Raw genomic sequence first — 27,496 nt, 5'->3', positions numbered from 1 at the left:
TATATTTATTTGTTTATTTATTTATTCCATACTGAAAGAGAATAGGAGTACCACTGTAAATAAAAATATAAATACAATAGCACACTGAACATGAACCTGTAATCAATCAATCAATCAATGAATGATGAAACTATAAAAACAGACGGAAAAATGAGTCTTACTCAACTGTCCTGGAGATAGTATGAGGAAAAGTCTCTTTTATTTAGAAAAAATTAGTGCAAGCCCTGTACTAAAGGAAGGTATTATTGTTATAGAAATAAAAACTGTAATAATCAAATAACACATGTAATGCCTTACAAAAATCTTGACAGAGAGGCTAAACTGGTGAAACAATTTGATTTTACAGTATCAGAAAAAGATAAAAGAAAGGTTTTCTCTGTGTTATAAAAACCAACACAGACAGATTAACTGGGTGTACAGAGACAAAATCAAAACAATAGAAAGAAATGAATGAACAGATGAAGTACATGGAGAATATTATAGAATAAAAGATCTTATCTTTCTAAAATATACACTGGCGGCCAAAAGTTTGGAATAATGTACAGATTTTGCTGTTTCAGAAGGAAACTGGTACTTTAATTCACCAAAGTGGCATTCAGCTAATCACAAAGTATAGTCAGGACATTACTGATGTAAAAAACACCATCACTATTTGAAAAAATGTCATTTTTGATCAAATCTAGACAGACCCCATTTCCAAAAGCCATCACTCCTAACAAGGACAGAAAGAGATGTGGAAGGCCCAGATGTACAACTAAACAAGAGGATAAGTACATCAGAGTCTCTAGTTTGAGAAATAGACACCTCACATGTCCTCAGCTGACAGCTTCATTGAATTCTACCCGCTCAACACCAGTTTCATGTACAACAGTACAGAGAAGACTCAGGGGTGCAGGCCTTATGGGAAGAATTGCAAAGAAAAAGCCACTTTTGAAACAGAAAAACAAAAAGAAAAGGTTAGAGTGGGAAAAGAAACACAGATATCAGACAACAGATAATTGGAAAAGAGTGTTACTGTGGAGATATAGCGTGTGTGGAGGCTTCATGCCATCCACCACAGCATCCACACACAACTCACTATGCGCCCCACTGAGAGTAAACCACATTATAGTGATCACGAGGAGGATATCCCGTATGACTCTACCCTCCCTAGCAACCGGGCCAATTTGGTTGCTTAGGAGACCTGGCTGGAGTCACTCAGCACACCCTGGGATTCGAACTAGTGAAATCCAGGGGTGGTAGCCAGTGTCTTTACCACTGAGCTACCCAGGCCCCAGTGTGTTATGGATCTTAACTACATTGAGCTTTTGTAGGATCAGCTAGACTGTAAGGTGTGTGAGAAGTGCCCGACAAGACAGCCACATCTATGACAAGTGCTATAGGAAGTGTGGGTTGAAATGTCACCTGAGTATCTGGACAAACTGACAGCTACAATGCCAAGGATCTGCAAAGCTCTCATTGCTGCACGTGGAGGATTTTTTGATGAGAACTTGTTGAAGTAGTTTAAGTTTTTTTTTTTTCAAACTGTAATAGTAATTTTTCACATTATTAATGTCCTGACTATACATTGTGATCAGTTGAATGTAACTTTGGTGAATAAAAGTACCAATTTCTTTCCATAAGAGCAAAAACTGTACATTATTCCAAACTTTTGGCCACCAGTGTTAATCTCAGTATATTGAACGTGCAAGTTGGTTCATCCAATGTCATCACAATCAATTCTTCTATTGCGCCAGCATTCAGTGACATTAACAACTCGAAAATAGAGGCAGTGCAGCAAAAAGCTGATGAAAAGAAAGTATCCGGTGCTATGGTACACACTCTAACACCCTATAACGTGTTTCAGATATTCTCTTTTGCAATCTTCTCTTCAGCCTGATATGATTTGTGCAGTGCTTCAGTGTGAAAATGCAGTCATAGAGAGTTCTAGAGCAGCATAGACAGGGTCAGCAGCATCAGCATCCAGCTGTAGATCAGAGCGGGTCGTACAGTGGCCGCCGAGTTCTTCAGCATACACTCCACTCGAGACCACGAGCCGTTGTTGGGCAGAGGTTCGATCCCCAACGTCCTGCACAAAACATTATACACATCCACTGTTCGAATGGGAGCAGCGCGGTAGTTCGTCTTGAAGTCTGGAAAGAAATGACACAGAAAGAACCCTTAACACCATAAATATAGTTTGATAACTAGCCCCTTTCTTTTTCGATGCTTCAAAAGTAGTTTCTTTTCAGCATACTTTGTATTTTTTAGATACTGTCTTTTTACAATGATACCGATTATTTTCTGTAATAAGGGTGTGGTCTGTTCAAATTTACCTGGTCCTTGTGCCAGAAAAATTCCCCTCATGTCCAAAAACTCATTATCGTAACCGTGCCAACCGTGCTGCCAACCCTCTGCCTCTTTGGTGCTGTTTTTCCAGAAGGGCAATTTGGCTTTATTCTGTAAACAAAGGCAGAAGTGCAGGAGTTAGCAATTGGCCTGTAATGTTAAAATTACACTAATTTGTTGCTGTATTGAAAGGCAACCTTTTAAACAGGCAATAGAAGTGTGGAAGATGTGGAAAATACCACATTTCATGTTAAGCTCAACCATAGGCATCAGTGATGGTCAGATATATACAATTTCCATATTTGATAATGTATAGTCAGTCTGTTGTTATCGCAAAATAAACTGGCCATGTATCACCCTGAAGAGGTTTATTTTGTGATAACAACCGGCTGACTGTTCATTATTGAACAGGTTGATTTGCATTGAAATTATGTGATGGTTTATTTTGTAAATAATGACCAAATGACTGCTCATTATTCAGCTTATTACAAGACTAATTGCCAAATAAAAAAATAAATGGACATGAAGCATTGTTTTAATAAGATTACTTTTAAAGATCGCACAGTGATTCAAGAAAGCAGAAAAGATGACTCGCAATACCTGGATGACTGGTCTGATATGTCTTAATTCCCGGATGTTTGGTTGTTATAAAGCGCAAAAGTTTGGTTCCAGAAGTAAAAATCCCATTCATTTTTCCACAGAAAAATTGATTTTCACGCTAAAGCTCTGAGATTATTCATCGATGGTATATGCTTCTGTTGAAGCCACCAGTCTACGTTATTTCAACTTTACTGTTTAAAAATCGTATTCAAAAGCCGAATTCCTGGTGAACAACTACAGTATCCATTGTCTAGCAGAGAAAGGTTCACCAATCAAAGAACCGCAGCCAACAAAGCCAGCGAAACGAGCCCAGGAGGGACCGCCCACTCCCATGACTGTAAATGACGTAACTGAGTCAGTCTCCCTTCACCCTTAACCTAAACATATATTTGTACATATCAGAATATTTGGCAATAGACGTCCACAATATTGTTTCTATTTGCTGAAATAGAACCAGTTAGTGGTGTTTACTCTGAGGAAGCACCTCCTCAAACAAATTTGGGTGAGAAAAATAATCAACTGTACATAAATAAAATAAATTAAATATCATGAAATGTGAGCTCAAATCACGTGTATAACAGTCATATTTGTAACTCTGTGTAACAGCGACACCAGCAGATAAAGTTTCAGTCTCTCATGCCTCCCTTGAGCACATCGCGATCTCACTGAGCTCCTAAATGTGGCCATCTTTGATTTTTAATGGGAATGACAATGAGGCTGTGAGGGATAGACTTAGTCTCTTCAATTGACTGAACTGCGGTTTAAAGTGTTTTTGGATCGTTCCGTGGACAAAACATTGATAAAATATCTGTCCAAGAACATTCAGTACACAAAGAACTCCAGACAACATGAATTGTGGAAAATCAGATGTGATCTAGGAGCTTTCTACAGCTTTATACCATCTGTGCCATTGAAGAGATGGTAAGTCTATCCCTCACAGCTTCGCTGTCGTTCCCATTAAAAATCAAGGATGGCACTAGCGTGAATAAGATCTATATACCAAATACGAAATTGCCTCAACTTTGCACTGATTCGTTAAATACGCTGTCAGTCAATCAATGCAATATCACCCACCTTTTATGCTCTTGCACCTTCGCAGAGCGCTATGAATGGGAAGAGCTGATAGAAGTGGAGAGATGTTTACAGAGTAAGCAACTAACCGACTCAGTCAACTCCCCTTTTGGACATGTCCAAATTTAAAATGAACTTGAAATGACTTAAAGGTGCTATATGTAATATTTTTACTGTACTAAATCATAAAATGACCATAATATGTCATTAGAGAATTAGGAAACATGTTAAGTTGAAATACTGGCTTCTCTGATAACAATGCTACAGCCAGTATATTCTACTTTGAAGTTTCCATTCTGGGCTGGAATTTCTGTTTTGGCCTGTGTGATCCCGCCCACTGCCCAGTCACCAATAGTATTTCGACACCACCGGGTTGCCAAATATGAACAAGTTTGCAGGCAAACAACACTGCTTGCTGCAGCCATGGAAGCCAGCAAACGAACGGGATCAGAGATAACAGATTCCACCCGACCTAAAAAGCCTCGCCATCCATCTAAAAACCACCATGACCAGAGGTGTAGTAAAACAAGGATAAATATTGGAGATGCCTTTGGAAGATGGAGACAGCTTAAAGCCCAAAAATCCTTTAAAACATTCTGGCAACCCGCATGAGCTTCGAGTCTGGGGCGGGGCAGACAACTCTCCAATATTTTGAATTTGGACTGCAGTATTATTTCCAATGCTTGCTGTCAATCTTACAGCACCTTTAAAACATTGTGTCAGTGAGACGTTTTTTTGGTTGTTTTTTTTTGTGAGCACTCGCTCTTAAAGATACAGCTCCGTGCCATCATGCCATCATTACAGAGGAGTAGATACTGATTCAAAAATAAGGTGACTATAAAAAATAATAAGCAAACAGATAAAAGATACATGAAAAATGTTGCTGTATTATTATAGGTATTATTTTACTATGTAAAAAATTTAATGCAAAAACTTGATGAGTCTTTGATTTGACTTAAATAATTTGTTAATATGAACATTAGGAATGTACTATATTTTATAGTATGCTTATAAACAGTGTTTAAGGTATTTCATATACCTTTCCATGCAAAAATCTGACATGGCTATGATTATAAATGTAAAACTATAGTTCATATATTTGGACAGATGTAGGCTACATATTCAAATTCCACTTTTGTTCAGGAAAATATACAGTATGTGAGACACATGAAAGCAGCCATTCTTGTACTGTAGTATTTTGAAAAATATGCTGTTACATACATATGCAAGTATGTGACTTTTTTATCAGTGAAAACCATACATGAACACAAACTATAGGCCTATGTTTTTTATTTTATTTTACATATTGTGATATATCAGATGTATGAATGAATTTAACCTGAAAACGAAGCAACCGTAAAACGTAACTGAAATGTGGATTTACATTCGACACAAAAAAAAAAACTCTGCCTCCTCATTTCAAAAGTCCACAACATGCTGTAAATAAGCAAATTAATAGCATTCATATGTAGATCAAGATTTGCTTTGGTTGCCATGATCCTAAAACAACTTCTAAAACACCGATGAAGACATTCTGGAGAGATTCTGAAGAGACTCACCTCAGTGATAAACCATCCGGGCTCTGCGACAAGTGTTAGCGTAGAGACAAACCTCCCATTCTTATAGTGGTAGCGGTCTGGGATTTCTTGCCTCTTGTAAACATTCATGTTGTCCACTGTGCTCAAGTTTTGATATATCTAAATTACACATTCACATGTAATTAGAATATACTCATATACACATATAAACGGTAAGCTTTAGCCACTGAGATGTTATTTTTGCGTATAAAGATTGCACAGTGATGCATGGTTGAAGCTAATATTAGCATTAGCACATCTGGTAAAACTGCAAAGAGTGATTTGAGGACAGGCAAAATTACTATCAGGTATTGGTCACAATGTTACAATTGTTTGAATGTGAAATAATTGCTTGTAAATTGGTAGGTGTAAAACTACGACACAATCCAGTGTTTCGGTTACTATTGGGGGAATTTAACGAAAACAAATCAGTGACCCCAAATATATAAATATATATATATATTTATTATTTTTATTTATTTATTTTTTCATTGTAATATCATTTTCAATATCATTTTCAAGATAATTAAGCAATTTTCCCCAAAATTCTCATTACTGCAATGTGCCCAGGCAGTTTACGTTTGATGTTTTTAATGTGTTCTCAAGTGAATCTCTTCGGATTTTCATTACTGTAAAATGGTAATTTGTCTGTATTACTGTAATACAATTATTTGGTTTAATTAACATAAATGTAAGCATACAGCAAATACTACCATAATGTATAAATGGGTCATTGACAAAAAAGGTTTTCAGAGGTGATAATAATGAATAATCTTTTTAAAACCCTCGTCAAATTCGTAGAAATGTTATTGTTGTGTCTTATTTTGTTTCATACATTTAAAAAAAAAAAAACATTTATAGCATTTTCAAAAAAAAAGAATCAAGTAAAAGGTATTAAAATACTTGCACCTTGAATACAGGGAAGTGTAAACAACTTAATCATTCATTTCAAATTACGTTTTTTGTCTTTTGATAAAAATGTCAAAATATCTGATTTTTTTTTTAAACTTCACACACAATCTTCAGGGTTTAAAGGCATCCTCTCTGTTTAACATACTGTTTTTTTTAATTTTATTTAAAAAAAAATTTGTCATTTGACAACCAAATGGCAATATTTTTTAAGAAATAATAATAAAAGATTATTCTGCACTACTCATGCCAACATTTCTTTTTTCAAGAATTTCAGTTTTTAATGGGACTTATATTTTTTCTTTTTTTTTTTCTGTCTCTGGTCGGTTATCCCACATGACATATTTTACTTCAAGAAAAAAAATATCAAAATGAATTTGAACTTAGTTATTGAAAACTTGTTCATAATAGAATAGGTGTATTTGAGTGAATGCAAAAATACAAAAAAATTAGCGTCACAAATACTATACAAATTATAAAATATATCATCTTAATCTTAATGGTCCTAATATAGACTTCATTTTCTTTAAAAAAAAAAAAAATGTAATTTCTACTTTCTTTCTTGTGATTTTGTGTTAAACTATGACCTGGACATGTTCTTGGCAGGTTTTGGGAGATTCATCCACTAGCGGTAAATATCTAAGCCTACTCTTTGTAGTTGTTTCTGCAGGAAAATAAATTGATAATGCTTACTTGTTATAAGCTACATTAAATACCACTAAAGCTGCTAAAGTCCACTGAAGTCATAAATGTATCACAAACTAGGTACAAAGTCTGAATGTGGCCTGCAAGTCAAAGTGCAAGGCTGCTTTTTTCACATTTATGAATTCTGTTTATGAGTGTTTGTTTTTCCACAAAACGACAGATGGAATATAAGAGGCTTGTTTTTGGACCTGTGGTCTTGGTGTCATGAGTAAACACACGTTGCATGGAAAACTGACAGAAATGGTCAGCTCACCTCCTCAAACTTGTCCTGTTTGGGCCACAGACTGACCACTGGCCCTCTGTCCATCATCTTGATGATGTTGGACATGTCAATGTATTTTTCCAGTTCAATGACTTTCTCCATCCACTTGAGCTCGGTCATCCCATGATCAGAGAACAGGACAACATTTAACTCATCTCTCATATTCTTCTCCTGAAAAAAATTAAACCAGTTTCTTTCTTTCTTTCTGTATTTCTTTCTTTCACTCTTTTGTGAAGAAACAAACCTTGATTTTGCGGTTGAGGGTTTGGAAAGCCTGGTCCAGTGAATGTACGGCACGCTGTATTTGAATAGATTGAGGCCCGTAATGATGTCCTTCCACATCTATCTTCTCGTAATAAATCGCAGCCATGTCTGCTTTATTGCTCCTGTTTAAAACATATCACACCAGAGATATACACTGAATAACAACTACTCACAAAAAGTACCCATAATGCACTTGTGTTATACACATACTGACAACACTTTGATCAAGAATCTTTGAACTGAATATACACAAAAATAAGCAAGTTAAGCTTTAAAGTCTACAAGAAATGGTTACTGCATCCCTGTTTACTTTCTTACAGTAACACACTTTCATGGTATTATTGTGCATGATTCATCAGTTCACATAATCCCACTTTTTAATGTAATCTTTCATCAAAACATCTGAACGTCTGAAACAACTTTCCTTTTCTACTGATGTCACCAAGGCCACGTGGACTGTTGGACATTGTTAACCAATTTAATTTTTTTTAATAATGTCAACCAATAACTGTTTAGGCATTGTTTTAGAAAACTCAGATTCAGGCCTGGCTCCATTCTGATATTTTTATGATCCAATCACTTCTTGATGGATAAAATCAAGATCTGCCTACATTTTTTCCCCTTGTGGTTTATGTTTCACTCGGCAATACATCATATTATGGAGCTGCAATGGGTTGCAAATACCATTTCATGTTGACTTTAACCATTATCGAGCCTGGTCTCATGAACATTACGTGACCGTGGCAACATTTTTGCAATACGAAATGATTTGCCTTATTACAAATTTGGCTGCAGTTTCCCAGTGAAATGTCCACGGTTGATGCCAAAAGCGAGTGAAATGGTGTCGTTAATTAGACGAGAATTTTAAGGTGAATATTAGATGGTAGTTTTAATGAGTAAGACATACATCCCTAACCTAAAACTTTAACCTAACCCTAAACAATAGTGATCTAAAAATCAAATGAGGGGCAGAAACTAAACAGACATCCTTACCCTAAACCAACACATAAACCTAACCAAAAGAGTTCTAAAGGGAAATGCAACATAAAAAGAACATTTTCTGAAGCAAAGACCACAGTTCAAAACCAGTCAAGCATGCAAGCTGATATGTGAGATTAAAGTGTCATAGAAGCGACATGAAATGATGTGCACTCTATCAGGTGAGCTACCGTGGAATTAATCACATTGGAATAAGTGTGTAAATATAGGTAGGTCCACATATACAAGTGTTGAAATGTACTGTTTTTCAAATTATGCGTTATAGTAAAAGTGTGTCGATATTATAACGTAAACGTGTGTGAGTAATAGTGTGAAAAATACGTATTTATAAAGTCATAACCCACCGTTGTGGTTGTGATTTGTGTGAATGAAACACACAGATGTTGTAGCATCTTTAGTGTACATTTCACCAGGAAACTGCGACGAAACGTAGAATTTGGCACATAAACGTCAGTTTGCAAAAATGTCGTTATAGTAACGTTCCTCCTATGAGACTTGGTTGCCATGAACCCAATAATAAAATAACAAAAATAAATAACAAAAATTATGGCAGAAAAATAAGAAAGATTTGTCTGCATTAATGGTTCGCTGAGGAGGTTTGTGTTTATCGTACTTTAACATGCTGAGAGCGCTCTCCATAGAGTCAGTCAGGTTCTTCTCTGAAGGATTGTAGACATATTCCTCACAGAATGTAGGTCTCACCCCAAGAATTGACACTTCACAACCTGAATGAACAGAAAAAACTAATTACAGCAGGTGACTTGGGTTTATATGCACTTGCAAGAGATCAAAAATTCTTTTGAAAGCTTGAAAACTTTCCGTGGAGGAACACGTCAATCACAAACACTCTTAAAGCTAATAATCTGCCTGCCAATCATAACACTGGTCAGAACCCAATTTTTTATATGTTTATCCCCCATATTAATGACCACCTCATTACCCAAAATACAGAGTCTGGGGCAAAAAGAAATTTGAGTACCCAATACATCACATATAAAACTCTGAACCTTCAACCAAAATTCTTGGATCTTAACATACCACCAAAAAACATGGGTTGTGTCTCCATCTTCTGATTAGCATCTCCAGCAGGTGGGTGTGTCTTTAAGACCAAGCCTATACGATCTAGAGTGGGTCCAGTAGAATCTATGTAAAATCTTGAATTGCATAAGGCGCACCCTTGCATCTCTAGATACAGACTTGACCTTTTTAAGAATCCTGGCCCACACTCCCCCCTCCAATACCAAGTTTAAATCTTTCTCCCATAATCTCATGATAGAAGTTAAAGCTCCATCCCCCAGACTCTGAATTAGCAGGGAGTAATACACTGAATGCCTCATGACCTTTTCCAAAAGCAGTAATCACCTCTCCCAGAGGATCTGCCGCTTTAGGAGGGTGTATGCTACTCCCAAAAACATTACAGAGCAGGTGGCGCAGCTGTAAATACCTAAAGAACTGAGATCTGTGAATCCCAAAATGTTGAACCAAATTTTCAAAGGATCTCAACACTCCACTCTCTTATAGGTCACCGAGTGTAGTAACTCCCCTCACAATCCACTCTGACTAGCAGAAAGGGGACTTATCAATACATAATTTGGGGTTCAACCATATGCTCGAGGCAACATTTAAATAAATGTCCCAGTTAAACACTCTGGACACTTTTGTCCATACCAAGTGCAAATGCGAGATAACGGGGTGTAACTTAACTTCTCCGGTTAGTTTGATAGAAAGGATTTGCAATGGCGAAATAGGGGCAAGAGTTTCCTGTTCAATACAAAACCAGGGAGGGGCTTTCTCAGGTGGAAGCGACAAATGAGCCAAATGTCTGAGACTGAATGCATAATAATAGGCCTAGCCCACCTTTGTCAATCGGCCTATGTAACTTATTGAGCGAAATATAAACTAGGATGCTTACCATTCCAAATGAAGTACTTCGCTATGCAATCAAACTGCTTGAAATAAGAGAGGGGGACATCTATAGGGAGAGACTGTAGTTAAAGTGCAGGTAGTTAAATTCTGGAATACGATTAATTTTAATAACATTAACCTTCTCAATCATAGATAAATGTAATGAAGCCCACCTGCCCACATCGCTCGAAAACCTTTTTATTAAGGGGTCAAAATTAACTCTTAACTATATCAGACAAATTTGCTGGGAATAAAATGCCTAAATACTTAATGCCGTTTGGGCCACCGGAAGGTTTAGACCAATTGACTCTATATCCTGAAAACTTAGAAAAGGAATTAATAATTCTGTGGAGGCAAGGCATAGATCTAATGGGGTCAGAGATGATTAGTAAAATATCATCAGCGTAAAGCAAAAGCTTATGCACCACACCTCCTTCCACCACCCCTGGAAAATCATCTTCCCTTCTTATTGCGGCTGCTAATGGTTCCAGGGCAAGACAGAACAATAATGAGGAAAGAGGGCAACAATGCCGGGTGCCCCTATCCAGAGTAAAATAATCTGAAATTAATCCATTTGCTTGTACCGCCGCTACCAGGTGTCTATAAAGTAACTTAATCCAACCAATAAAAGTATTCCCGAACCCGTACATTTCCAGAATCTTAAAAAGATAATCCCATTCTACCATATCAAACGCCTTTTCGGCGACAAATGAGATGGCAGTGACCTTGATGGCGTGAGTCTGATCATTCGCCACTGACCACATAATATTGATGAAACGCCTAATGTTATCAGAAGAGCTGCGGCCCCGAATAAACCCCACCTGATCTATATGAATAAGAGATGTCATAACTTTATTTAATCGGTTAGCCAAAAATTTTGACAATATTTTAACATCTAGCTGGATCAGGGAGATTGGACGGTAACTCTTACCCTCACTTGGATCTTTGTCCTTTTTAAAAATCAGACTGATCCGGGCTTGTGTCATGGTTGGCGGAAGCGTTCCATTCTTTAATGATTCCGTATAAACTTCTAACAAAAGTGGAACCAATTCTGTAGCATAACTCCGCAGCAAAGCCATATGGCCCCGGAGCCATGCCTATAGGTAATTTTTACATGTTTTTACAAATACATTAAAATTTTAAAGCAAAATTGACTGGTAGACGTGAAGTGGATGCAAAAAAAAAAAAGATCCTGCGATCCTGAGCCTAACCTAGAAGGCCAATACAATTACTGATAACACTATAGTTCACAATAGTTCAATTAATTCAAAGAAAGATTAATAATACTTACATTGTCTATAATTTAATGGAGTGTAAACTGAAGTCCTGATGAGAATCAAATTTTCCATGTGGATAAAAGGAGTGTGTCACTAGAAATATTTCTGACATTCAACTAGGACGCAGTTAATGCACAAAAGAATGCAAGTCCATATTTCTGTTCTTCTAATTTATTGCATACAGTCTCATTTACACTGCCAACATATGATTGTGCTGTCTTTGTTTATATCGCTGGTGCTTGACAGGGAATGGACTATATAATAGGACGCAGACGGTGCAATAACCGGAGAAGAACCTCAGAATTAAATTGAATTTGACTCAGCCCAATAGCGCTTTGCGCACACAAATTCACCAAACCCACTTGCACCTAGACTTTCCTGAAAATAACAAAACTTCATGGCCATGGCCACTGACCTTGCACTTATGACATATCGCATAATGCTGCACTTAGTGCTTAGCGCTCAGTGCTCTTAAAATAGGGCCCCAAGTCATTATTATTTCAAGTGTTAAAATTGCTGTTCAATGTTTGTAATTGTAACGCTCTAATTTCATAGTTGATATCATGATCTTAAATTTTATATTATGATCTAATCTTTCTTAGTGTAAATATTTTAATGACACTATTACTGTTGGCACATGAATATGATTCTTATACCAAAACATGGCAGGTAGATTTGCTGTAGTCTGTGAATGAAGGAAAGTGTAAAAATGTGTTACATTTTAAAATGTGACAAAAATTCCATACAGGAGTACCTTGTAAATGCATTAATATTGTGGACCTGTTTTCAGAATAACTCTAAATGGGCTTGGCATCCTTAATTGGTGGATTTACTTAATACTTTTGAATATATTTTTGAGCTACAACCAGATGAGAAACCATTTTATTCCCTCAAAGTAATCACTGCATGATATACTGCAATCTCATACATGTTCACATGGCAAGTGGTATTGTGACACCAAAGAAGTGACATTTTGACCCTTTTACAGCATGGCGGGAAGTATAAATACAAATATAGACTACTATAAATAATTTCACTCCATTTTCTTAATTTTAACATAGCTTTGACAGCGTTGGTCAAGTTCAATTCAACCCTGTAAGTCACTGAAAGGAAAATTAGCAAACAAATAATTTTTCTTTAATGCATGAGAAATAAATGTACATGTTTAAACAACAACAAGCCAACATTTGGTCACATCACACAGTAAGCTATTTTATTTATTTATTTATTTTTACAGTACGCTATTTTCAGGCATATATCCTAACTTTAGTAGCGGAACTGTGAAAATTGTAAACCTCACATAAAATAAATGTCCAAAAATCAGTTCATGTGATATTTAGTTTGATCTCCTTAGGAGGAAAAATGGCATTTTCTGAAGGATAAGTGCCTTCTCTCACTATGGAGCCCCTAAGAGTACAGCGAGGGAATTCATTTTCTGAAACTGTTTTACGTTCACTCACAAAAAGTTTTGCATTCCCTCGCAATACCTTAACCCATCCCTTACAAACATTAACCATGGTTTTACTACTCTAGTTCAACTATGGTATTTGTAGTAAAACCATAACCACAAAATATACAATGTAAACTAATGATATTTAACCATGATATTCATGGTACCCTATTCAAGGAAAGCACCATAGCATAAAGTCATACATGACATCCACTCACCAGGCCAGAAATACATGTAAACTCTCTTTCCAAGTTTCTGCATGGTCACCCACAGTGGCTCTGAGCCATCCCACCAAAGGGGCAGACGGCTGTCCGGATTCGTTCCGATCAGGAATTCCTTCATGGAGTCCTTATCCCACATGTAATTTCCAGTCATCTGATGCACCTCACAATAGCGTCCTGCAACATGAGGAGGAGTGGAAAATCACTTCATGAGTATTTAAAGCAGGGAGGATTTTAATCAGCACTCCACTGAGTTTTAAATGGATCATTTGTGTTTACAGAGTTTCATTCACTCCTGTACAGTCATCCCATTAAACACTCTCTATACTCTTTATTCAACTTAAAGATCCCATGAAATGGCTTGACGAGTGCAGTTTTCATTCCTGTATTGATGTATTTCATTTTGAAGCAGGAAGTTGGGGCAGGACATAACAAAGGGCTTGTCCATTTTTCTAAAATGTAATTTATGTCACAGCCATCAACCATGATTTGCTACTCTCTATTGGTAGTCGAAGGGAGGTGGAATGAGGGGGAAAGAAATTCTCATTCAAGAGAGCATTTGATTTAACAAAAATTTGGATATGCTTTTGAGAGCAAGATGAGTCATCAGTGTTTTTGGTACATTTACCCAGCTAGATTTGTCACATATTGTGAAAGCAGCAAGACGATGGAGAAATCAAACACACTCACCAAAGCCATCTTCTCTCTCTCTCATGAAGAAATCAGTTCTTTTGGACAGTTCATGAAAATGAACCAGTTAAAATAAACTATGCCTTTATATTTAGGGTCAGGAACTTCTTAAGGGACTTCGCCTCCTTTTTGAAGCAAAATATTTGGTATTTGCTGCTGCTTATCACTATACTACTCGATTCAGTTATATAAAATAGGGTGTTTTGTAGTTTTTAGTATATATTAAGTATAATTTACATTCAATTTAATGTTGTCACCCTATCTGTTTAACCCTTACAAAAATTAACCATGGTTTTCCTATTGTAATATTGTAGTAACCATGGTTTTAATACAATTAACCATGATTTTACTACAGTAATACTGCAGTATCTATACAGGGACTATACTAATATTGTAGTAACCATGACTGTAGTGGTACCATGGTACATTCTGTGGTTTCTATGGTTTTACTACAAATACCATGTTTAAACTATAGTTACTGTATTAAAACCATGGTAATTTTCATAGTGGAATGTCACCTTTATTACACATACAACTATCCGGTGATATTATTGAATTCTGCAATAAGAATTGATTGCAGAATTAAACAATATCATCAGATTGTTATATTTCTACAAATCTGTTCTTCTTTAAATAGCTTTAATGTAGTAAGCTATTTTTTTTTTTTTTTTTTTTACTGTAGCTTATAGTTTAAATACTTTTTTTTTTTTAAAGGGACTATAGTTTTACTACTTCAAGTTATGAGTAGTTTGTAGCTTGAGAAGCTACAGTTTCAAAAGAGCTTCTCCAATACTGATATACAGAACTAAAAGATAATTGTCAACTTTTAGGAGTACACAAGCATATTACCTTAAAGTTAATTGACATGAACTAAGAGCCACAAAACTTCAATTTTGATTCCAAACATACTTGAATATACAAAGAAGACAATTTTATTGGTCAGAGGTTGCTTTTTATTAGTAAATGTGGCAACTTTGTCTCAAAGTTTTCTCCTAAATATAAATAGACACAAATGAGACAGTTGTTGACATACAATTAAAATATACTGTAGAGCTATAAAATGAATGTGGATAGCATAGCTCAGATCATTTGGTCTTAGATGAATGTGATGAGAAGTGTTGGAGTTCATATTAAAATCTCTGACGTTTGCAGACTGTGGTATTTGGGCAAATGATCTTTTAAATTAATACATTGAAATGCACATGTTGTTATCTATGTAACTCTCTCAAAACATGCCGTTTTGGAGAATAAATAAACATAAGGAATTGTTATATTCTTGTTTTGAAGCTAAAAGACACATTAAGATTGTTTATTGTACTGAGTAAAATTAGTAAATCCATGTTCATTCTACTTAATTAAAATATGTGCGTGAGGCCTCTGATAATGTTTGCAAGTTCACACAGTAAATTCCAACTTCAGTCCAATATATACTGCTACAGCATGGCATGAACCTTACTTCAGTTGTCTTGAATTCCCTTCTTTCTGATATTTACAGACCTGACGCATCTGCCCTTCTATGCTAATCACAGAATATTATATTAGATTCTTATATTATTACAATGTTATAGAGATGAATGAAGCGAATAAGGTTTACCTTAATTAAAGGAACACTTTTGGTGACTTCAAATAAATAATCATCATTTCACACAAAACAGAATGGGTAACACTAATACAAGCCTTATTAATTACCAACAACAACTATTTACGCTACACATAAGCCCTTATACCTATTAACTATTCAGGTGCAAGAGACTATGGACACACAGCTCAGCTGAAACAACTCATTTCTTCTAATTGACTTTAAATAATTGAAATAAGTTTGTTCAATCACAGAGAATGCATTTAAAAACAACATGTAAATAAAATAAACAATATAATTAAAATGGATTAAAAAAAAGAACAACATTAAATAACACAATTTACTAATAGCCAATTTCATTTTTTGAATGACTGTGTTTTTCTAATCCAATTTATTCAGTACTGAACTAGTCTGGATCATTTATTGTTTGCACTGCCTGTGCTAAAGGTTCAAATGAAACCTCTCACATATTCAGTTAAGCGTCCACCAATCAAAAGCACTTTCTCTGTTTACACGTATCACATTTAGACCATGTGGTGTAAAATCAGCACGACTAAAATTAACTAATGCCAGCAGTGTTTTGAGTCTGAATGTATTCTGGTTTCAACGTTTGCAAAACTGACAACTAAAGTCTGCTGTGTGTTTGAGGGAGCAGAGGACGGTCATTTAGTATGGTAATTCCACTATAGTTTATCATCAGCTGTTGCCTGTTATGACGATGAATCACACATGTAAGCATAATGAGCAAATCATTAATGTGGAGACAAGGATCGATGGACATTATTAATTGTATTTAAACAGAACACACTTACTTGGGACTTGCTGTGTTTGCAAAGTTAACATGACAAGCTCTCTTTTGTCCAACGATTCTTCTGGTTGAGAGCGGCAGAGCACTGTGGCGATCTCTCTCGTCCACACACATACAGCATGCACGCAGTGTGAGAGTAAAAAACTACTTTAAAAGAGTGCGCGCTCTGCCGCTCTCAGCCAGAATAATAACATAAGCACATGTATGAAAACTGATGTGCAGTATCAAATACACAGAATGTATGATAGTCCTAATTCTTGACAGCATATCAATATGCGGACAAAGCCAAATCCCGGACATATTTTTCGAACCAATTTTGAAATCCCTTCGGATGCTTCTTTTCAGGTCTGAAAAAGAGGGCATGTCATGATCAGTGGTCACCTTAGCTAACTTTTTGAAGAGATTTGCTATTACTTTTCTAAACGACTGGCGCCTGGTGCACAAACATGTTCCTAGAATAGTGTTCACACATGGTTACATTTTACTTGTTTAGCAACACCAAAATTAATAGTTTGTGTGATTATTGTGTTAGAACGTAACTGGTTAATGAACATACAGGCCAAAGGACGATATGCCAACGGCGAATGTAGTAATATTTAAACGACATACTTCATCAATGATTAAGAAGTAAGTTCTTCTTCAAATTCAGAACATTCAGGAATTTGGATGCAGCTATACTTACTTCAGTGTAATGTATACTGTAAATAAATATGCAAGGAAGACCAAACTGATCACAAACCACTCTGCACATATTTTAATTAATAGCAGTTTATTAGTAGAAGTTATTACTTAGATATTGTGTTTTATAACAAAACCCTTATCAGAATGTTTGAGGATGATCAATAAAATTGCAGCTTTACAAGCAATGTAATTATAGATATGACAAGGTTGCGTCAGCATCATGTTGTTACAATAAAATCATGTGCTCTGTTAGTGTCTGAGAACTGGAAACAGTAAAAGCTGTTTCAAATATCTGACTCTAATATCTCAGGCAAAAAAAAAAAAAAAAGAAAGAAAATTAAATGTCTTTCAATGCAATGTTTGCATTGATGACATTGAAGTAAAATAATCTGAACAGATTCAAGCCTGGCAATGACTTTTAGCATCAAAGGGAGTGGAGATCATTCATTTTTAATGAGAGCTGGCATCATGAGCATTGGCAACAGGATGTGGGCAAGTCTGCCAACATGACAAAGTTGAAAAAAGTTTACTCTGCAAAAGGAGAGCAACACGATGTGGCCCTTAACACTGTCCTCCTCTCCAGCCTCTCCCCCCGTCTGGCAGCTCTCTGCCTTTACTTCCCCTGTGTTAATTTGTGCTCTAAGGCGGTGTTTCTCAACTGGTGGGTCGTGACTAAAAAGTGGGTCGCAGGTCTGTTTGGAATGGGTCGCAGACAGCAGGGAAAGAAAGATTTTTCGGCGGCCGCCCAAGTGACAGAGATTATTTAATGATAATATAATATATAATGAAGAGATTTAATGATAAGCTTGCATTCAGCTAAAGGCTTTTCATTTCCACTGCTCTCTGACGCGCGCGCGCAATAGCCGGCCTTCCCTCGATATTGTGGCACGCAGACCTTAAAACTGATGTGACCCATTTCAGTTCTAGTAAGACTTTTCTAGTTTAAAGCATCACAGAGGAAGTCAAGTCAAACCCATCAAACAGGCAGCCCAGACATGCCAAACAGCACTGATGAGGAAAAGAGCAACACTGTGTTATGCGCTAAAAAATAAAATCATTACACATCATCACCTTTACAAAGATTCACGATTTTACATTAAAATGTTATAGTTTCATATGAAATAATCTATATGAAGAATCTATTAGACCTCATTTTTATATCAGCAGTGGCAGTTGTAGTTAAAGTTTCAAAATGTGTTTCGGCTAGTATTTTTTTCATCAATAGGCTACTATAATTTGTTATTATTATTACTATTGTTTAAGACTAGCTACACTGACTTAACCATGGTTATGAGGAGCCTTTCCTCCTGTGTAATATGTGTGTTCTGTTTGAATGATGTTTGAAATTAGGAAACAAACTTGATAATAATGGGCTCATAACCTATAAATAAATATGCTCTTCAATTTTTTAAAAGGGGGGAGAGAAACTTTCCTGTAGATTTTGTTGTTGACATCAACAACAAAAATAATGTCACTTGATGCATGCCCTTATACTTGAAAACCATGAACAAAACTATGCAAGATAAAAGGAAATGCGACCCAGGATACATAAAATACAGGTTACGTTTTTACTATAGTGGGTCACCACTTGACTTCCTGTGTAAAATCTGGGTCCCGAAGCAAAACCAGTTGAGAACCACTGCTCTGAGGAATCAGACTGATCTCACCGTGAAATCGGAAATCGGTCACGCCACAGGTGAAAGGTAAACATGCTGGAGCCGATGCAAACATGTCTGATAGGAGATGGCGCTTGTCAGTCAGTGGGCATAATGTGGATGATCCTAGGATACCAGAACCATCGAAAACAACATGCTAACTTCCCATGTTATCAAGTTGAAGGAACATATCGCAAGTCTATCCTAAAAAAAATTGCAACATTATACTGTGTTTCAATATAATTCTGCTAGATCTTTTCTGCTTCCCCTGGGGGGTTTGATTAAACCACACTGCCAACACCAACAGATTGCTTCATATCGTCTGCAAGTGTTCATTTCACAGAAGAGGTCCTGACTGAATTCAAGTTTTTGTTTGGACTATGACAACAAGTATAACTTTTGACACATAACTCATTCCGCACAGATTGTGCAATGGATATAAATGAAACCTCAAATTATACTTTTTTTGCATGCCTAACCAATGTCTAGTTTAAATTTAAAATTAAGTCTAAGTGTACAGTATGTGCTGACTGTGCAGACTTACACTGTATGAAGACCAGGGTCAGTGTTTATTGGAAATGCAAACATTCAACTAGCAAACACACTTAAATTGCACCTATTATGGTTTTTAAACATGCCTAATTTTTTAAAGGTGTCATATAATAGATTTACATGCATCCAAGGTCAAAAACACTTTTTTTTCCCAGTGTCTCAAACGACTCGTTCAATGATCCGTTCTAAAGGATTCATTCTAAACTCCTCCTTTCAGAGAGCCTACTCTGCTCTGATTGGTCTGATGTCCCAGTCTGTTGTGATTGGTCTACCACTTACAGCGTGTGTCGGAAAGGAAATGCCCACTACCATATCCGAGTTTCAGCTCCGTCTGAAAAAATGTCTGTTTTACCTTACCAATTTGAGCCCGAGTCTGATAGTGATACATCGGAAGATCAACCCGAACCACCATCGCAAGCACGACGAGAACAGGACATTTCTCAGTGGTAAGTTTATATGTAGTTTGACAATAACGTGAGTAATAACAGCTAACAGGCTAACAGCATGCACTGGCTGGTCTGTACATGTAAACAGACCAGAGGCGGGTTTTTTGTTACCAAATTACGTAGGTTAGTACAGGAAGTAAGTCTGGAATTACTAACGACTCGTTTCAGGTGTTCAGAATCGGTTCTTTTTTTTGGGAGTCAATAACTCCATTTGTCGTGCACTTTGATTTTTGAAACTTTGCAGAATTATTTACATCCACAAACAGCTATATAACACACTACATGAAAGGTAATATTTGAAAAACCATAATAGCTGCTCTTTAACACTTAAGTCTTAATAACACAAAACCTGCTATAAAACAGCTTGACAAGAACCTTTGGCCATCACCTAAATCCACCTGGCAAGTTACAACTTAGACCACACTTTTATATATATATATATATATATATATATATATAATATATAATTATATATATTACACTTTTTTTTTTTTTTACATAAACCGTGCCATTAAACTGTACATATATATGTTCAATAAAATAAAAAATGAAACAGGCCCCAGTCAACAATAACATCGAACCCACAAAGTGAATGAATGAGCTCAACAGCAAGTCAACAAAGGAAGAAAAACAAAAGAAAAGAAAAAAAAAGTCAACAACAGAACAACAAACCCTCTCAGGCTGCATCAGTAAAATACACGAAGTATAGTCTGTATTGTTGATCGAGTGCAGGCAAAATTACCCACTCACACCATTGATTTAATGAAGGCCATAACTTGACCTGGGCATGTAAAAGTCTTACTCCCATCCTTGCCATTAATTCTCAGCTTTGCAGGAAAAAACAGTGTGAAGCTTACCTTCTGTTGGTGCAGTAATTTTTTACACTCTCTGAATCCGTCCTGCTTCGCTTGTGTAGCTCTAGAAAAGTCCAGAAACACCATGATATTGTGGTCCTCCCAGCACAACATGCCTTTATTCCTCGCTGCTCATAGAACAAAGTCTCTGTCAGCAACCACAAAAATCTTGCCAGGATAGATCAGGGTCTGTCACCTGCCCCGGGAAGCTGACCGAGACCTCTGTACGATCGCTCTCTCGAGCCGGCAGCCACTGTGTCAATCAAATTTGGAATGAGCCCCTCCAGAAATGTCACCATATCTTGACCTTCCTTTCCCTCTGGGATTCCAAAGAAACAAACATTATTACGCCTGCTCCAATTTTTCATATCCTTTAGTTTTTCCCACACCCGTTCCACATCAGCTTTGGTGGATGGCGGGTTAGCCTGTAGCTCTCTTTTGGCCAACTCCAGAAACTCGACCCATTTTTCAACATCGTCCATTCTTGTGATCAGGGTGGAAAGTTTCACCTCCATAGATATGATCCCTCTAAGTATTTCTGCGAGGCCTTCCATGTCAGTGGAGATTTTCGTTAGTGCTACATAAATGTTCAAGATATCCCGACCTACGTCATGAAACTTGCTGTCACTATCAACTGGACCTCTGCCATCTTGATCCTGCGAGGCCTTCGACATGTTAGAACGTAATTGCTTTTTAATGTCCCCACAAACCGACGATTTCAAATTTTTCGACGTCCTGCCCTCCCAGCACAGTTTAAAAAACAAAACTATTACAGTTCTCACCGGTTAATATTGCTTAAAGGATAACTGTAACAGTTTAAGCAAAGTTCGCCTCTAAGTGACCAACCCTCGTATAGCGTCAAGTGACTCTGTCAAAATGTTGTTTAATTGTGTGTATACAACCCCAATTTTATAAAAGTTGGGACAATAAGGAAAATGCTAATAAAAACAAAAAGGAGAGATATGTAAATTCAATTCACCCTGTGCTACATTAAAAGCACTACAACAACACATTATTTGATGTTTAACCTAGTGAATTTATTATTCTTATTATTTAATTTGCACTCATTTTAAATCGGATGATTGCAACACTCTTCAAAAAAGTTGTGACAGTCGAGTGTCTACCACTGTGTAACATCACCAAGTTTAGCAAGCTGAATTTTCCCCATCCCTCTATTATGTAGATCTTCAGCTGCACAACTGTAAGGGCCTTCATTGCCGTATTTTGCGTTTCATAATGTGCCACACACTCTCAATTAAAGACAAGTCAGGACTGCAGGAATCAGGAATTGGGTTTGAAAAACAAAAGGCAAATTTATTTAAAATAAATAAATAAATAAATAAATAATAATATTTGTCATCAGCATCATTTCCAGCACAGAATTCTATTAAACACAACACAGAATTTGAGATGTGCTGGAAATGACACTGTGGTGGGAATTTTCCTGACTTTCAGGAAAAAAATGACAAAGTGACAAAAATCGTATGGGTTGCATGTACATACACTGTTGAACAGTGTTAGTAGAAAAATAAAAAAAAAAATTGTGGAAAATGTTTTAACAAGGCTTTACTTTCTAAAATTTCACAGTCGCCAAACCCATGCCATTGGTTGACCGAGTACTGTTGTGTCTGATTGGTTGGATCTCTCAAACAAACAGAGGAATGCTTCCATAGCACCACAGAGTCAGTGTTACACTGATTTAAATGAAGTTAAATGCTTAAATTGAGTTAAGACATTTTTTTCTGATGCTGTGGTTAAGAGGCTGGGCAGATGGCTCCTATGGTTTCCCCGCTTTGCCCTGATTGTTTGATTTGTTTTGAAAGCCTGAGCCCAATTGTCACAACACAATCACTGCAGACAATCTTCTTCTGCAGCGGCCCAAGCTTTGTTAAGAGGGGAATGTGCCCAAATAAAACAACTGCCATCAGCAAAGCATTAAAGCATTGGTGTGAACAGCAGTGATTGGTAGACTCTAGGTCAAAGCACCGTGTGTTCGGGCTCAGCAGCGGCCTTTGTTACTGTGAAGGCTGCAGTCCAGAGAACACACATACACAACAGCATGGCAATGAAACACTCTGACTGGCTTTTACCCAAGTTATAAACAACAGTTTACAAACTTGAATATAACAAAAAATATTTGTTCAAAACAATTATTGACAACGCAACATGAAGAAACTGAAAAAAGTTCTGAGGTTTTCACATTGAATCTCAAGAAGTTTTTGACTTTTTTTGTCTTTATGTTTGATAACTAATACAACTTCTCGCCACATTTGTTTTCTCTTCATTTGCTATGCTTAGGTGAAATACATTTCTAATAAAATGTCTAATATGTCCAGATGATTAAACCCTCATTTTGTGTTTACCCAAGGCCCGTTTGCTAGCTCATTAGACAAGAAATATAAGGCTGAAAGTATATGACTTTTCCTAATTTCAGGAGAAATAATTATAAACAGATTTTAACAAAACATCGTCCTCCATGAAAAAGGTTGCATAACTTATGTAACTATATAATATCACCTTTCTGAAAAAGTACATGCCTACTTTGTGGAAAAGATGGTTTTAACTTTAACAATATCTGTCTATTAGTTTTCCCACACAGAAATCTGATATATGGCTATTTAGAAACATATACAGTATATATAGTTTAGTATAGTTCATATCTTTGAGCATACATATTCACATTCCATAGTATATGCGAATATATATGTTACATACATGGAAACAGCCATTTTGAAAGTATTTTGAAATATATGTTGCATATAAGCACGTATAATATGTACATTTATATATTAGTTAAAACAATAAATGTGCATATACTGTATATTGTATCTACTGTATGTGTTCTGCATGTATTGCCATATATCATTTTTCTGTGTGAATTTGATCAGGTCATTAACATATTTGAATTTTAAGGTGGAATGGGACAGTTTCAAAATTACAGTTATTGTTTTTACACAGCATCGGGGCCTCTGAGACAACAAATGATTATTGTTGAATAATCATTCATTAAAATAAAAAAAATAAAAAATGATCAAACACTTCTATCTACTTGTTTTCTGATGATGATAAGTGTTTTTCAGTTGTCATTGTGGAGAGAGGAAAGAGGACTCATCACTTGTGCCTGGCCCCTGTAACCAATGGCCCTATTCACACAATAATGAACGAGCACATCTCACAACTAACATCCTTATTGTTCCTACAGTAAGAGTACATTTAATGACCGTTATATCCTTTTTGAACTTGGCATTGAAATCTCACACAAGGTATGTAATATGTGATAAAAACCTGTTTAAGCTTTACAGGCAAATGGAAATAATTAAAGACCCCAGGAGTTCATAACCTCTCAAATTCCACAACTTCTCACAGCTCATTAAAACAAAATGCAACTACTCCCTTTACAAGACCTAAAATAATGACTTTACTCAAAAAAATCCTGGCAAAAAAAACTTGAAAGATAGCAGTATGATGTGATATCAAATAAAACATGATTACATTCCATTTGAAGTTTATTAACTTGGAGGTAGGCATGAGAAAATGGACTGAAGTATATTTATAATATTGAGCTATACCAGTATGTATATCTCAATATGTAGGGTACAACGGGATAAAAGGCTCCATTGATTTTTTCTCTCAAAACACCTGTTTGTCACTATAAACTGCAAAAAATTTCCTGTTCCATGAGATCTTTGTGTGTAATGTCTAAAGGATGATTTTGAGGCAATTTGATCTAATTTTTATTATTATTTTTTTTAAATGTTGCAAATTTATGTAGTTAATGAAAATCCCTGAAATTAACATTTCTTTTGAGACAAAATACTTATAATTTTCCATTATTTTTTTTTTTTTTAAGGTCATTAACTCAAGGGCCTGGGTAGCTCAGTGAGTAAAGATGCTGACTACCACCACTGGAGTTCGCTAGTTTGAATCCAGGGTGTGCTGAGTGACTCCAGCCAGGTCTCCTAAGCAACCAATTGGCCCGGTGGCTAAGGAGGGTAGAGTCACGCTGGGTTAACCTACTCGTGGTCGTTATAATGTGGTTCTCCCTCTCGGTGGGGCGCGTGGTGAATTGTGCGTGGATGCCGCGGAGAATAGCGTGAAGCCTCCACACACCCTATGTCTCCGCGGTAACGCGCTCAACAAGCCACTTGATAAGATGCGCGGATTGACAGTCTCAGACGCGGAGGCAACTGAGATTCGTCCTCCGCCACCCGGATTGACGCGAATCACTACGCCACCACAAGGACTTAGAGTGGATTGGGAATGGGGCATTCCAAATTGGGGAAAAAAAGGGGAGGAAAAAAATAAAAAAAAAAAGGTAATGACTTGAATTTTTCAATGACTGTCCAATAAGTGTAAGTATAGTATTTGGGGTAAAAAGCCCCCCTGTTTCAGGGACTAAAGGCCCCTATTAAAGACTGTTTTTCTTGAGTGGGGGGAATAGATTTATTATGAAAAATGTTCATAGTGGGCTCATATTAACTGATCCAAATACAATGGATATTGATTTTTTTTTATAGAATACTTGACATGTAATACATTTTTTTGAAATTAACAGTAAATGGTTGTCTTTTTCTGATGTAGTTATTTTGAGTTAGCATCATGTCAATTTGTTACTCAAAAAAGCATCTTGCTGTGTCAAAATTATTTGCATTAGTTGACAAATTGTGCCTTATAACTATTGCCCCGGTGGGGTAAAAGGCTCCCTCGCCACCTTTTTTTTTTTTTTTTTTTTTACTTGATTTTAATCGAAACAACCTTCCATTATTATTTCTTTTCACACATATGATGTTGCTCCATCAAAATCCAAATACTTTTTTTTTTTTTTTTTTTTGCCTTGATACATTTTGTAACCAGAAAAAAGCAACATTTCCTTAAGGGGTCCCTTTAGCCCCGTTTTACCCTATGCAATCCTTACAAAAAATACTGTGGCAGGTATCAGATTGAAGTGCCAAAGATCAAAATGTTACAATGGTACCATGTCGAGAGAAAAAAACGTGTAACACTATGGTACGTTTTGTTAATTAATTATGGCACAAATAAAAACAAATATCAGGACACTGTGATAAAGTTTGCATATGAAAAACTTGAATGACAGAAGATAAAAAGTGAATAACATTGAAAACAACTGAAAAGTGAATTAAGGTGATTTTTTTTGTTGTTGTTTGTAAATCTTACCTGTCATGAGAGAGTAATAGTTTGGATAGGACAGACTGGGGAAATCTGGAGTCATGTAATCCACTTTCACACCGTTTTCCACGATCGCTCTAAATCCGGCCATGTTTTGTAAATCGTCCATGTAATCATAACGGAATCCATCGATCAGAAAGAGCAGGAGTTTGCTGTTTGCGTTGCAGGATCGGGAGAGAATGAGGATTACAGCGGTGATGATGTTGAGTTTGTCTCGGCTCATGGTGACTGACTGACTGATGAACGGACTCATCGTGCTGATTAATGAAAAACTCACTCTCCGTCCCGATGGGCGTGTGCAGGGGAAACTCCACAACCACTGACATCCCGCACATCCAGCAAGGTTTGGAGCGGGGGAGGAGAATCGATAGATTAAAAAAAAAAAAAAAATTATGACACTTAGTGATTTTTCTTTTTCTTTTTTTCTTTAAATCTTGGCTAACAGAGTTGAAGTCAGAAGTTTACATACACGTTTAAACTCAGTTTTTCACAATTCCTGACATTTAATCATAGAAAATATTCCCTGTCTTTGGTCAGTTGGGATCACTACTTTATTTTAAGAATGTGAAATGTCAGAATAATAGTAGAGAGAATGATTTATTTCAGCTTTTATTTCTTTCATCACATTCCCAGTGGGTCAGAAGTTTACATACACTTTGTTAGTATTTGGTAGCATTGCCTTTAAATTGTTTAACTTGGGACAAACATTTTGGGTAGCCTTCCACAAGCTTCTCACAATAAGTTGCTGGAATTTTGGCCCATTCCTCCAGACAGAACTGGTGTAACTGAGTCAGGTCTGGAGGTCAGGGCTTTGTGATGGCCACTCCAATTGTTGTCCTTAAGCCATTTTGCCACAACTTTGGAGGTATGCTTGGGGTCACTGTCCATTTGGAAGACCAACTTGTGACCAAGCTTTAACTTCATGGCTGATGTCTTGAGACGTTGCTTCAATATATCCACATAATTTTCCTTCCTCATGTTGCCATAAATTTTGTGAAGTGCACCAGTCCCTCCTGCAGCAAAGCACCCCCACAACATGATGCTGCCACCCCCATGATTCACGGTTGGGATGGTGTTCTTCGGCTTGCAAGCCTCACCCTTTTTCCTCCAAACATAACGATGGTCATTATGGCCAAAAAGTTCCATTTTTGTTTCATCAGACCAGAGGACATTTCTCCAAAAAGTAAGATCTTTGTCCCTATGTGCACTTGCAAACTGTGGTCTGGCTTTTTTATGGCGGTTTTGGAGCAGTGGCTTCTTCCTTGCTGAGTAGCCTTTCAGGTTATGTCGATATAGGACTCGTTTTACTGTGGATATAGATACTTGTCTACCTGTTTCCTCCAGAATCTTCACAAGGTCCTTTGCTGTTGTTCTGGGATTGATTTGCACTTTTCACACCAAATTACATTCATCTCTAGGAGACAGAATGTGTCTCCTTCCTGAGTGGTATGATGGCTGCGTGGTCCCATGGTGATA

General features: G+C 36.6%; 1 protein-coding gene across 1 annotated transcript; it reads right to left on the bottom strand.

Moving 5' to 3' along the window:
- On the bottom strand, positions 1-26,358 carry enpp6 (ectonucleotide pyrophosphatase/phosphodiesterase 6). The gene is made up of 8 exons (XM_051658570.1): positions 26,009-26,358; positions 13,566-13,745; positions 9,329-9,440; positions 7,697-7,838; positions 7,444-7,623; positions 5,559-5,696; positions 2,316-2,439; positions 1-2,132 (listed from the first exon to the last, which is right to left on the bottom strand). Exons 1-8 carry the CDS (start codon positions 26,271-26,273, stop codon positions 1,927-1,929), a joined length of 1,347 nt encoding a protein of 448 aa, XP_051514530.1. The 5' UTR covers positions 26,274-26,358; the 3' UTR covers positions 1-1,926.
- Between the last annotated feature and the right edge of the window lie 1,138 nt (positions 26,359-27,496).

This window comes from Myxocyprinus asiaticus, chromosome 27 (genome assembly GCF_019703515.2).
Source record: "Myxocyprinus asiaticus isolate MX2 ecotype Aquarium Trade chromosome 27, UBuf_Myxa_2, whole genome shotgun sequence".
NCBI classification, from domain to species: domain Eukaryota; kingdom Metazoa; phylum Chordata; class Actinopteri; order Cypriniformes; family Catostomidae; genus Myxocyprinus; species Myxocyprinus asiaticus.
Note: the sequence above shows the minus strand (reverse complement) of the source record. Positions and strands in the feature narration are given on the sequence as shown.